Here is a 12176-nt window from a genome sequence, read left to right on the forward strand (position 1 = left end):
AGATTGCTTTATTTGTCATTCTTTAATTCCAACTGCAGCAGCAGAAAAAAACGAAATTGCGATGTGCTGAGTGCACGGGCCGCAGCAGCATGGGTCGCGCGCAGCTCGCGCTGCCACAAACTTCTCTTTACATCAGAGAAAAAAAGAAAAAGAAGAAAGCGACCGGCGACTTCTTCAGAAGCAAGAGGAGTTAGTTAGTTAATTGCGGGAGCCTATGCGGGATTGGCCGCTGGTTTTATCAGTCGTGAGTGACTGTGTAAAAAATCGTCCATCGATCATCTGACAGCCCGGGCCCTCAGGAGGTCCGGGCCGGGGTGTGACCACCCCCCCTACACCCCCGGTAGTTCCGCCGCTGGAAATATCATATCAGCAAGGCATTGTGTTTAGTGCAGCAATGGCTGAAGAGACAAAACTTCTACTAAGGACAAACCTTTTGCCATTTCTACGTTTTGTATCTTCATCCAGATGGCAGGACTCTGAAGTGGGTGAAGATCATTTGCTGCTGTTAGTGCTAAACGTGTGATGGCTTTGTTGTTCATATCAGAACGTGGGTGAACTGTGGGAAGTCTGATGATTCTCAGTCAGACACATGTGCTTATATCCGTCCGGTCTGTCCTGTAGCTGAGGACTGTCAACTTGACTTGACTAGCTGACTGTGTCTCTGTAACGTGTTGCGGTCCTTCCTTACACGCTGGGAGCGTTTATTTCACGCAATCCATTTGCTTTCATTTAAACTTTTGTTTGTGCTAACGAGGATTTTAAGCTATTAAGTTTTTCGAAACAAGGTTTCGTTTTCGGCAGGAATAAATAAAAGGTTTGATGTGAATCACAACGTATTTTCATATCGTTTATCCGTGTTGCTCCTGGTGTGTAATGACCCTTAGGCTTACAATTAGGAAAAGATTGAGGGTAGATTCAGGGGTTAGGGTTAGGCATTTAGAGGAAAATTAGGTTAATTGTATTGTTAGCATGCCAGTGTCGTGCATCAGCAATGGCAGATCACACAATGTGCCACGCTGAAAAGCGGCTTGAGCTTGTAGATCGGCTTTGGGATTTGGATTTAAAAGGGTGTGTACGGTACGGCATCTTCATCGTATAGACTCTATACCAGGGGTACTCAACTGGCGGACCGCGGTCCGCGACCGGACCGCGGACCACCTCTTTGCGGACCAAAAAAGAAAACCCCCCCCTTTTTTTTTTTTTTTTTTTTTTAAGTTAATAATATAAATAACATCAGATGGTACATTTCTCATGTGAAATTGCTGCAAAGGCCCCCAAAATGTCCCCCAAGGGCCCCCAAAATTCTGGCACAGTGTGGCCTGCCAGGGCGTATAACTCCCGGCCTGATTTGGAGTTCCACTCCGGGCCTGCACTCTGCACCCCATTATTGGTTGGGTGGAAGGCGATCTGATTTGTATAAGCTTGGCTTGACCATACTAAACGGGCATAGAGCCCCGCTCTCCGATGGACGCCGCGCATGGGACCGGACCTCGGTCTTATTCAAAAAAATATTTGTGGACCTTGATCATTTCTAGTTGAGGACCCCTGCTCTATACGATGAAGATGCCGTACCGTACACACCCTTTTAAATAGAGCTAATCAAAAACATGTGTGTTTAACCCATTTTAGGGCCGGAACCCCTTTTGGTATTTTAAGCATTATGTTACACTTTAGCTATTGAAAAATAGCAGATCTACAAGCTCATAGCTATGAACTTGTAGGTCTGCTATTTTTAAGAAATCGTGAAAATGTGGCGCAAATCTTGAAGAATATATTCTTTCAGAGCGTTTTTAACTCAAATCTTTGCTTCTGGGAGGTCCCTGGAACAACATATTTTCAGATGTGGGTCGGCAGCCATTACATATATTATTGGGGGTCCTTGACATGAAAATGTTTGAGAACGACTGACAGGAGAAACATAGGGTTTTTCAGAAAACTATCAGGATTTAGAATGCATTTGTAGAATCGTCCTCAGGTCTAAATGGGTTAAAAGGGTGTGTGCATCTTCATCACATAGAGCTAATCAAAAACATGTGTGTTTAATACTGTATAATGTGTTTGTGACTTCCAGGGGCGTGGGCTGCATCTTCATCGAGATGATCCAGGGAGTGGCAGCCTTTCCAGGGATGAAGGACATCCAGGACCAGCTGGAGAGGATATTTTTGGTGAGTTCCGGTTTCTTGTCACCAAAAATCCTCACACTTGTGTTGTCACATCACAAGTGTGAGGATGTAAAAGATTATTTATGTACTGTATGTTCCCAGTGCTTGCAGTTGCAAAATAATAGTCTTAAGGGGACGGCAGGAGGTAAACAGACTGCATGTATAAAGTGCCTTTCTAGTCTTTCCGACCCTTCAAAATGTGCTTGTCTACTTCAACTTCACACACACCGACGGCAGAGGAAACCACCCAAGGAACCAACCTGCTCATCAGGACAGGTTATGTGTTCAGTGTCTTGCTCAAGGACACTTCAACACAGCCAAGAGGGAGCCAGGGATTTAACCTAGAACATTTGGATTCAAAGGGGGCCAAAGGTTCCACGAAGGTTCCAGGTTTGAAAAAGGCAGAATATAGCATATTTATTATAGTCTCTTCTACATACTGTAGTCCCTTGTGCAAGTAAGAGATGTCACTTGGCAGCGCTACCTTTTAAACCAACTTATGCAAGTAGTAAAGTGACTCTGTAACTGTTGGGTACTGTACCATTGCATGCTACCACATTTGATACCTAAGCCATAAAGTATATCCCCTGGGTATTATTAGCCTATTAGCATGTGTGTGTGGTCCCAGCATGTGAAGGTGAGTGAGCCCTGAGAAGCATCTCCTTGAGCCATATATGCTAAACGTCTGACCTCCCAAATCAAAGGTTAATCCTCTCTGAAGCGTTCGAGAGGGGTCGCCTCAGCCTCCTTGATCTCATAACTCAAGGAGAAGGACACGCGTGGTCCGCAGCCGTTTGAACTCTGAGCGTGCGCAAATTATAACCAGATGGACCTGTGAGGTTAAAGGAACACTTGGGATTTTATAGCGTACTGTAGGCGGGTAGACGGATAGATAGACGGGCAGAGGCAGAACGAGACTGTTAACAGCTATGTAAATAACACGGTACAGTACAGTATGAACCTATGGTGATTCTAGTTCTCAATTCTTGGAACCTTGTTGCTTTCACAGAACTGGCAGCTATTTCTTGCGGTTCCTACATGAAGCCACATGCTGTTCTGGAGGTATCAGATGCCAGCTATGTTAGCCAGGTATCTGTTAGCACTAGAAGGCTGGTTTTCATGCTGTCTTTGTTGTGTTTAATTTGTGCACAGGGTTCCTCCATCTTGGACACTGATTTAGCGTTGGTTTAGTTGTGGGTTCCCAGAATGCAGGGGTTGTCTGAGAACCTTATCTGAAACCGAGCCGTATAGCTTATGGCGGAAAGTAACTAAGTACATTTACTGAAGTACTGTACTTCAGTACTTCTGCACAACATCTCAGAGGACAATTTTGTCCACGGTTCTCTTGGTTCTGTAAAAGACTGTATAGTGTGGTTACAGTACAGGATGAGCAGCGCTCTGTGCGTCTGGACAACCACAGCTAAGAAGGATTATCATCGATGCTGACATTCACCCCAGGCAGGTTCCTCAGATAAATACTAGCCTTTATTCAGAGTCTGTGCACGCATGCATGATGCACGCACACCTTGTGAGGGCCAGGGAAATATATAAATGGTGAGGACAATTATATATACTAGTCCTTACCCGTTCTGAATATATGAACAGCAAACGTTAACATGCCCCCGTCCAACTGTCAAAGCTGGCTTTCAGGTGCCTGTGCCATGCACGCAACCCCCGTGTTGGCCGCGATGCTTCCCCAAAGAAGAAGTTCTGTCGACTGACGCAAGAGTAGCTAGTATAGTATCAGGGTCCGAGTTGTTTTCCCCGTGTGGACTGTGGGTCTGTTACGCGGGAAAAGTGTGTCCCAGTATTAATCTGTGTCCGTCCAAACGTGCATTTCACTGGTGACCCCGGAAGTGGACAGACAGACAGACAGACAGCGATCGGTCCATTTAGTAATGATACACACTCAAAGCTGTGACGCGTAACGACAGCGGGAGAGTGACGCAAGAACAGCAGCGCCAGTGACTCAATCGACACGAACTGGACAGACGGTGATCGCCTCTGGTCTTAAACGTGGACACAAGTAGAGGAACTGAGGCAGACTTGGCTTGCAGGGCGGGGCGGAGTGGGGTGGGGCCGTTTGGTTGGTTGGTTGTGTACGCCTGCTCTCGAAAGCTTGGCAAGGCTCCTCTCAGTCTGCGATGAGAGCTGACCTTTATCGTCTATACCTCTGCAAACAAAGTGTGGCCTTTAAAAGATGTCTGTGACTCCGCATAATCTGCACTCCGCGCCGACCCAAACCTGTCGACGCCCCGGGAGACAGACCATGGTGTGAGAGAGACAGAGAGAGAGAGATAGAGAGGAGAAAAGAGGATGAAAATGTCAGTGTCGGGCTACCTCTGACAGGTGGGCTTATATTTACGTGAACACGGCTGGCCACACATTTCCATATTTATCTGTCTGCTCTGCCTTCGGCTTGACAGCTGAATACACAGAAACACAAGGAAAGCAAACGACAAGCGGACAGTGTTTGAGTTGGACGGGGAAGCGTTGTATCGAGGCAGAACTCCAGCCAGTGGGTTTTTTGTAGCTTTGTTAGTGGAATATTCCCAATAACACACTGAATAACCTGGGCTAGAAAGCAGTGATAACTTCGTCCACTACCTTTGTTCACATTCTTTTTCACATGATGACTAAAACTAAGACTAAATGTATTGTCAATTTCGGAGGGAACAAGTGGAGGAGAGATCCCAAAGAACCAAGACAAGTCATTTTATGTTTGGTTTGCGTCTGGTTGTCGTGCTCTGAAACTAGTAGATCTACAAGCTCACAATGTGTTGCGCTGCGAGTGCGACGTGTTGTGAACTTGTGAGCTTTAAGATCTGCTATTTTCAGCATGCAACCAAGTGTAAAATAAGGCATTACAACGCCACCAAAGGCCTGCCAAAATGCAATGTAGTTGACAAAATCAACTGTAGATTTCGTCTAAAATCGTATGATATTTAGTTGACTAAAACTAAATAATTTCAGATACGACTAAAACGAAATGGAATTTTACTCAAAATACTGTAACTAAAGCTACATTTAGATGTGCTGTCAAAAGCAACAGGGCTAGAATGTTAAGTCGGCGGGATGTCAACCTCAATGACACAAGCTGTAGTAGAGTATAAAGTATCTCAAGATGGAAATAAAGGTATAAAGGTATAAAGTTTATTTCTTCACTGCACTACATCTCAGACAAATGTTGTACTCTTTACTACACTGCAATTATAAAAAATAAAGAAATCATAATTACAAATTAGCTTGCGACGGAATGCGACACGTTGTGAGCTTGTGAATATGCTATTTTCAATAGAGTATACTTTTAATTAATGGTGCCGATACTTATGTACTTTTATCCACCACCGACCTGAAGAATACACATTACATGCAGTATGAAGTCCTAATTGCAGCTGTGTGCATGTGAACTGGACTGTCTAATTGACGTGTGGATTAGAAAGGCTCGACTCCACCAACAGAGCTTTGTGTAAATGAACTTGCGCCGAACGCACACGAGCACCGAGATCAGCCACGGCTTTTATTCGGAAGCAATGATACACCAGTCGAGGTAAGACATTAAGTCAGGCTCAAGGCCTGAGGCCCATATCACTGCTGTGGCGTGGAAACCTCGTATGTAACAACACGTTTACTGTTCAGGAAATGAACAGAAGAACCCTGCGTTCCAGACAGTGCATCCAGTGTAGTTTATATTTAGTTCACTTAACCTTTTAGTGGTTCAATATTTATAAAACCCACAGTCAAACCTTTTTCATGTCAAGGACCCCAAATTGATATATGCTATTGTTTTATTGACCCATATGTGATTCTGGAAAATATTAGTAAAGAAACGTAGGTTATATATATATATATATATATATATATATATATATATATATATATATATATATATATATAATGTAATTATGGACATAGAAGGTTTGTGCCCGGCAGCGAGGATAATAGAAAGGCTCATTGTAGTGCTTGTGTATCTCTCTTATAAGGTTTGATCCCAGGCTAATCCTCCCTATGCTGGGAACACACTGCAGCTGTGTGTGTGTGTGTGTGTGTGTGCGCGCACGTGTGTGTGTGCGCGTGTGGGAACACCGCAGCGTGTAGGTATTAGAACACACCAACACAGGCAGAGACCAGGCTAATCAAACAACTACTGATAATACACATTAACACAACAGTCTTTCTAACTGCGTCTGGCAAAGTCTCTACACCACCGTTTGTGGCTCGCACGTAACCGGGCCACCCCCCCCCCCCCGGGTGCGTTTCCTGGGGGTTTGGATGTTGCGGGGACCCCCCCGGGACCCCCACACGGTACAGTTGCACCGCTCACTTCACACAGGTGTGATTTTTGTATTTTGTTTGTTTCCCTGTCACAACCTCCTGGCCGTTGTTTTCATTCGTTTCCCGCGTTCTTTTGTTGGTTCACTCAGTGTGTTTTGTCATGGCTTTCCTCTAGCTCCAGTTAGCTCACAACATCAGCTAGCCTAGAGGCAGCCAATCATGAAAAAGTGTCTACTGAGGTTGTCTTTAAAGTCGCTAGTAGAGAAGCAGCAAATGTGGTCCAGGCGCTTTTGAAGCACCTGGCAAAAAAGAAAACGTCTCACAGCCCCTTAGCATTGAGGTCTTTAAGACTCTGATTATATCCCCCTCCCCAAATCCCCCATCTGCCAATCAACCACCTGGAACTTGCTATGAGGCAAACATCCCTCCCACCCACCCCCACCCACCCGCTCTCCCTGGAACGGGGGAAGTGGGGTGCAGCTGCACCCCTATATACCCAGACTGGCTACGGGCCATCCCACTGCTGGGCTTCTCCACTGTCTTTCCTCCGCTCTGTGTGTGTGTGTGTGTGTGTGTGTGTGTGTGTGTGTGTGTGTGTGTGTGTGTGTGTGTGTGTGTGTGTGTGTGTGCGTGTGCGTGTGTGTGTGCGCGCGCGTGCGTATGTGGAAGCAGAAGGCTGTATAAGAAGGAAGGGGTGGTGAGATTACTCCCCCCTCACCCTCTTACAGATGTGATCTTCAGACAGCCCCCAACAATTTTCTCCTCGGCACAAAAAGACAATCAATAAAACCAGGGCATTTTCCTTATCTCTCCTCTCTCTCCTCTCAGGACGTCCTACTGTTTTTGTGTGAGATTTTCCTTCCGCTCGCTCGTGGCGGCCCGGGGGCTTCGTACGCCCCTCTTCCTGTCCCATTGGTCTCCATCTCTCCATCAACAACTCCCTCTCTCTCTCTCTCTCTCTCTCTCTCTCTCTCTCTCTCTCCCCCTCTCTCCTCCCCCTCTCTCTCTCTCTCTCTCTCTCTCTCTCTCTCCATTCTCCCCATTGTTTAGACACACATCTTTAGCCTTGAGCCTGCAGGGCCAACCACTTTACTTTGACTCGTATAACAGAATACTTTCCATAATATCGTGCTATTCTTCATGTCAAGGTATATATCGTGTATATACATACGTCTGTGGTCCTTTGAGACCCATTGAGACCTGAGACCAGATTTTACAAAATGTCTCATAATAGTGGTGCTCAAACTTTTGATTTCATGTCAAGGACCTAGACATGAAATTGAGCAGTTGAGACGAATAACCATACTAACAGTTTGACTGTGTTACACGCTTAACCCGCATTTTAATCAACCCCCTTTCACTGCCGAGATTGTTGTATTACCTTTAGAGCATACGCTGAATTATTTGGGCTTTTAATCCGCGAAAATCCAGCGAAAAAAGCTCCCTCGGTTTGTTGTGATCCGAGCGTCCACCATCTTGGTGCACCCGGAAGAGGCACACAAGACTCGTCTCAATGAGGCGTTGCACCCCATGCATTTCCATTGGCCTCAATTTCCCAGAAGCCCTAACAGCCCACAGCATGTGACGATTTCCGGTTTCGTCATCAAAGCGAATGCATCTAGTCTCTATCTCCGCGACGAAGATGGATTTTCTTTTTATTTATTACAATACAGCGGATTAAACACATAAAACAAAAGGCGGGTATGTCGTACATCGCAGCGACAGTAACCTGGATTAAACCATTCCTGGCACGGAAACTGCTAATAGTCCATATACTAATTATCCATAATGTATAAATCATATAGATGTGGTCACGACAGATAGATAAGCCTTTTCGGGGGGGGGGGGGAGAATAAATGATGGACTCAATTATATGTATTTGGCCATGGACCCCCATCGAAAAATATGTTGTTCCAGCCCCCACCCCCCAGCAGCAAATATGAGTTAAACAATCAACAAACATTGCAAAAATAGCAGATGTACAAGCTTTTATATCTGCTATTTTTCAATAGTTAATAGCCAAAGCGACGTAAATGTCTGCTATGGCTCTGGTGTGCACCTGAGACAGTTCCTATACGTAGCTCGATTCAATCCTTAGATATTCAACATTCAGTAGTAGATAGTAGCAGTATAGCAGATCGACTCACGCGACGGAATGTGTCACTCCGTGCCGCGTTTCGAGCTCGCGGAACTGATACTTTTGATGCGTGTGACTCCGCTGTATAGTATGACAGAGTGGGACGTTCATTTACCAACAATCACAAAGAGTTAACGGGAACCCCTTTTGGTGTTAGTATTATGTTATGCTTTAGCTATTGAAAAATAGCAGACCTACAAGCTCATAGCGCGCCACCGAGCTTGTAGGTCTGCTACTTTTGAAAATTCAAAGAAAGACTGACATAGAAACATAGCTTTTTCAGAAAACTGTCATTTTCATACAGACATTTTGAACCCGGTGGTTCAGCGGTAGTGTGGCCGGATGGGAACTGGTGGCTCAGCGGTAGAGTGGCCAGGATGGGAACTGCAAGGCTCCCATTTCCTTCCCTGTGGGCTCCCCCAGAGTTAGTGTCGAGGTGTCCTTGAGCAAGTCACTGAATCCACAATTGCTCTCGATGTGCAGGTTGGTGCCTTCCGTGGTTTCCCCCGTCATCAGTGTATGAATGTGTGTGTGAATGGGTGAATGTAATGCACAATCTACAGTATGTATAAAGCGCCTTGGATTAAGGCGCTATATAAATGCACCGTTTACCATTTAGGAGACACATGTCTTTAGCCCCTGAGCCCTTGAGCCAAACAACGGCCCATGAAGCTCTTTGTCTGCCTGTCTGGCCACCTGACTGCTCCGTCGCCCCCAACCCTCTCATCCCCTCATCTCTGTAATTGGCTGCATTAATTATTCAACCCCCCTCCCCCTGTCCCCCGTCTGCCCGCCCGTGTGCATGAATCCATCATAAATGGATTCATGCCCCCCCCCCCCCCCCCCCCCCCCCCCCCCCACATACACACATGCATGCTCACGCACACACACACAGCGTAGTTCAATTAGGAGGATGAGCCCCTGAATTACGGGCCGGTGGCAGCGAGGGGTGATTAGACGATTCATGGGAGCTGCACCACGTCACCTTGAAATATTTATGACTGTCCTCCTCCAAGAATATAGATAGGCCACTATCTGTCTGTCTGTCTGTCTGTCTGTCTCTACCTATACCTACCTACCTACCTATACCTACCTACTGTACCTACGGAACTCATCGCCTCATTGTAATGGCAGTCAGTGTGCATGTATAAGTACAGTATATGTATACTCATAACAGAAACAGAATTTAAAATAACGCAAATTACTCACACAAAATAAACGTGCCTGGCTTAAAGGTAGGAAAGAAATATATGTTTTATACTAACTCTTACATTAATTCTGAGCGTGAACATTATTGTGTGATGAGCCTTCTCCCAGTGTGGATGGATACATTAACACTGAGAATGATATTGTCCATCCGTCTCTCTCTCTCTCTCTCTCTCTCTCTCTCTCTCTCTCTCTCTCTCTCTCTCTTCTCTCTCTCTCTCTCTCTCTTCCTCTCTCTCTCTCTCTCTCTCTCTCTCTCTCTCTCTCTCTCTCTCTCTCTCTCCGTCTCTCTCTCTCTCTCTCTCTCTCTCTCTCTCTCTCTCTCTCCGTCTCTCTGTCTCTCTTTCTCTCTCCGTCTCTCTCTCTCTCTCTCTCTCTCTCTCTCTCTCTCTGTCCAGTAGTTCCATATTCAGTGTGGAATGAGATCATGTAGGCCCTGCAGGCCTCTGGGTAGAGTTAACTACCTGTCACCCTGCTACAGATTACCTCCTCCACAGCCTGCATGAATATGGACAGCTCTGTCTGCAGGAAATAACCTGCCAGGACCCAGGTGTGTGCGTGCGTGTGTGCGTGCGTGCGTGCGTGTGCGTGCACGTGTGTGCGTGTGCATGCGCGCGTGCGTGCAAAAGACAACAAGGTGCCTCCTCTCATTACTGTGAGTGAAAGAGCTGTCATTTACAATAACCTGGGAAGGTTGGCAATGTAGTCACTCTGGCTCATAATGATAACTTCTGTTTGTGTAAGGAATAGTACACACTCACACACACACACACACACACACCGTCCCGCCACGCAGTAGTAACACAACACAAATCTAAATGTCTAGAAATAGCTGCCGCTGTCTGCCAGTTGTACCCGATGTGACACGTGTCACAATGTGACAAGTACAATCAGTTGCTTGTTGTTGTCGCTGAACGGAGATGCATTCATCAGTTCAGTTGATCTCCATGATTGAAATGCATACGCTCTTGTGTGTGTGTGTGTGTGTGTGTGTGTGTGTGTGTGTGTGTGTGTGTGTGTGTGTGTGTGTGTGTGTGTGTGTGTGTGTGTGTGTGTGTGTGTGTGTGTGTGTGTGTGTGTGTGTGTGTGTGTGTGTGTGCGTGCGTGCGTGCCTGGGATGATGGTGAGAGTGGAAGCAGCAGAAGGCTGTAGGAGGGAGGGAAGGAAGGAAGTCGTGTTGAGATTAATGCGGGTCCATGGCTAATGCATATCTGACTGGCCTTGATTTATAATTGATTTACAATTAAGAAAGCAAGGCAGGCGTCCTTCCCTTAGTCCAGGCAGTGGGCGCTCTGCTATCATTTAAATAAATACAACTTCAATCACAAACCACCAAAAGTAATGACGCAAGGCTGATCTATAATTGGCTGTGCCTGCGTCATGTCATTCATGGAAACTAGCAGATCTACAAGCTCACACATCAGGATGCATTGTGAGCTTGCAGACCTATTGTAACACTTAAATCTGGGCTTATACTGTAAGGACTGATGACCCATAGAATGTGGGTTTAAGTTCTTCCTTCCTGCTATGGCCTACTGTACATCCATGTATTACTGTACACATCCCAGGTAATTAAATTCAATTAAATTCAAATGGCTTTATTGCCATGAGAAATCATACGTTTACATTGCCAAAGCAAAATGTGGAACATTAAAACATACAAAATGTATGTGCAGTTGAAAGTCAGAATCTCCAAATAATCAATTTCTATGTACCAAGATCTCGATTCAGTATACAGGCATACACACAATGATTACTCTTTAGGGTGGTTGTTTTCCATGTTTTTCTACGACGGCCTTTCTCGATCGCCAGACTGCTCACTGAGTGTGTACCACGGTGTATTCTCTGTTTAGGGCAGATAGCATTCTACTTACATTGCTTTTGGGTTGCTTCTTTCCAATGTGTCAGAGCTTTCCTTTTGCTCTTTTATAATTTGTTTCAGTGAGTTGTTTATCTTGTGGCTCTGCTCGTGTTCCCCATGGAATCACCATGTAATATCAGCTTGCTGTGAAGTACTTCCCTGGTACTCGGCACATCAAAGTACTTATCTCCCCGTGGCATTCCACAAGTCAGGTCACCCACTCTCAGAGAGAGAGAGATAGAGAGAGGTCTGACATTCACAGAATTAATCCAGAGATAGAGAGAGAGAGAGAGAGAGTGAAACTGACAGAGAAAGAGAACGATACAGGGAGTACATGCTGAGGAAATAAATGACATGATTTCAGAAACAGCGGCGGAGCAACAGCGTGTAGCGCCACACGACCTGCCCGTCCGCTCAGTTCCAGAGAGGACGGCCCGTCTGGGGGGGGCTTATTGAGATGACCCTGATCTCTTTGGACGCTGGGGGCCGGGAGGATCGGGGCCTGTGGTTGGTTGGATGGTGTTTAGGGGTGAGG

The 12176-nt window shown here is 45.9% G+C and overlaps 1 protein-coding gene across 5 annotated transcripts in view; it reads left to right on the forward strand.

Moving 5' to 3' along the window:
* cdk14 (cyclin dependent kinase 14) overlaps positions 1-12176 on the forward strand; it is a 276173-nt gene that overhangs the window by 162297 nt on the left and 101700 nt on the right. For all 5 annotated transcript variants that reach the window (XM_083761515.1, XM_083761516.1, XM_083761517.1 and 2 more), the window contains one exon: positions 2072-2165. In XM_083761515.1, coding sequence (XP_083617641.1) covers positions 2072-2165 — 94 coding nt within the window. The remainder of the gene's footprint in view (positions 1-2071; positions 2166-12176) is intronic.

This window comes from Protomyctophum parallelum (assembly GCF_964188405.1).
Source record: "Protomyctophum parallelum genome assembly, chromosome: 3".
Classification (NCBI taxonomy): domain Eukaryota; kingdom Metazoa; phylum Chordata; class Actinopteri; order Myctophiformes; family Myctophidae; genus Protomyctophum; species Protomyctophum parallelum.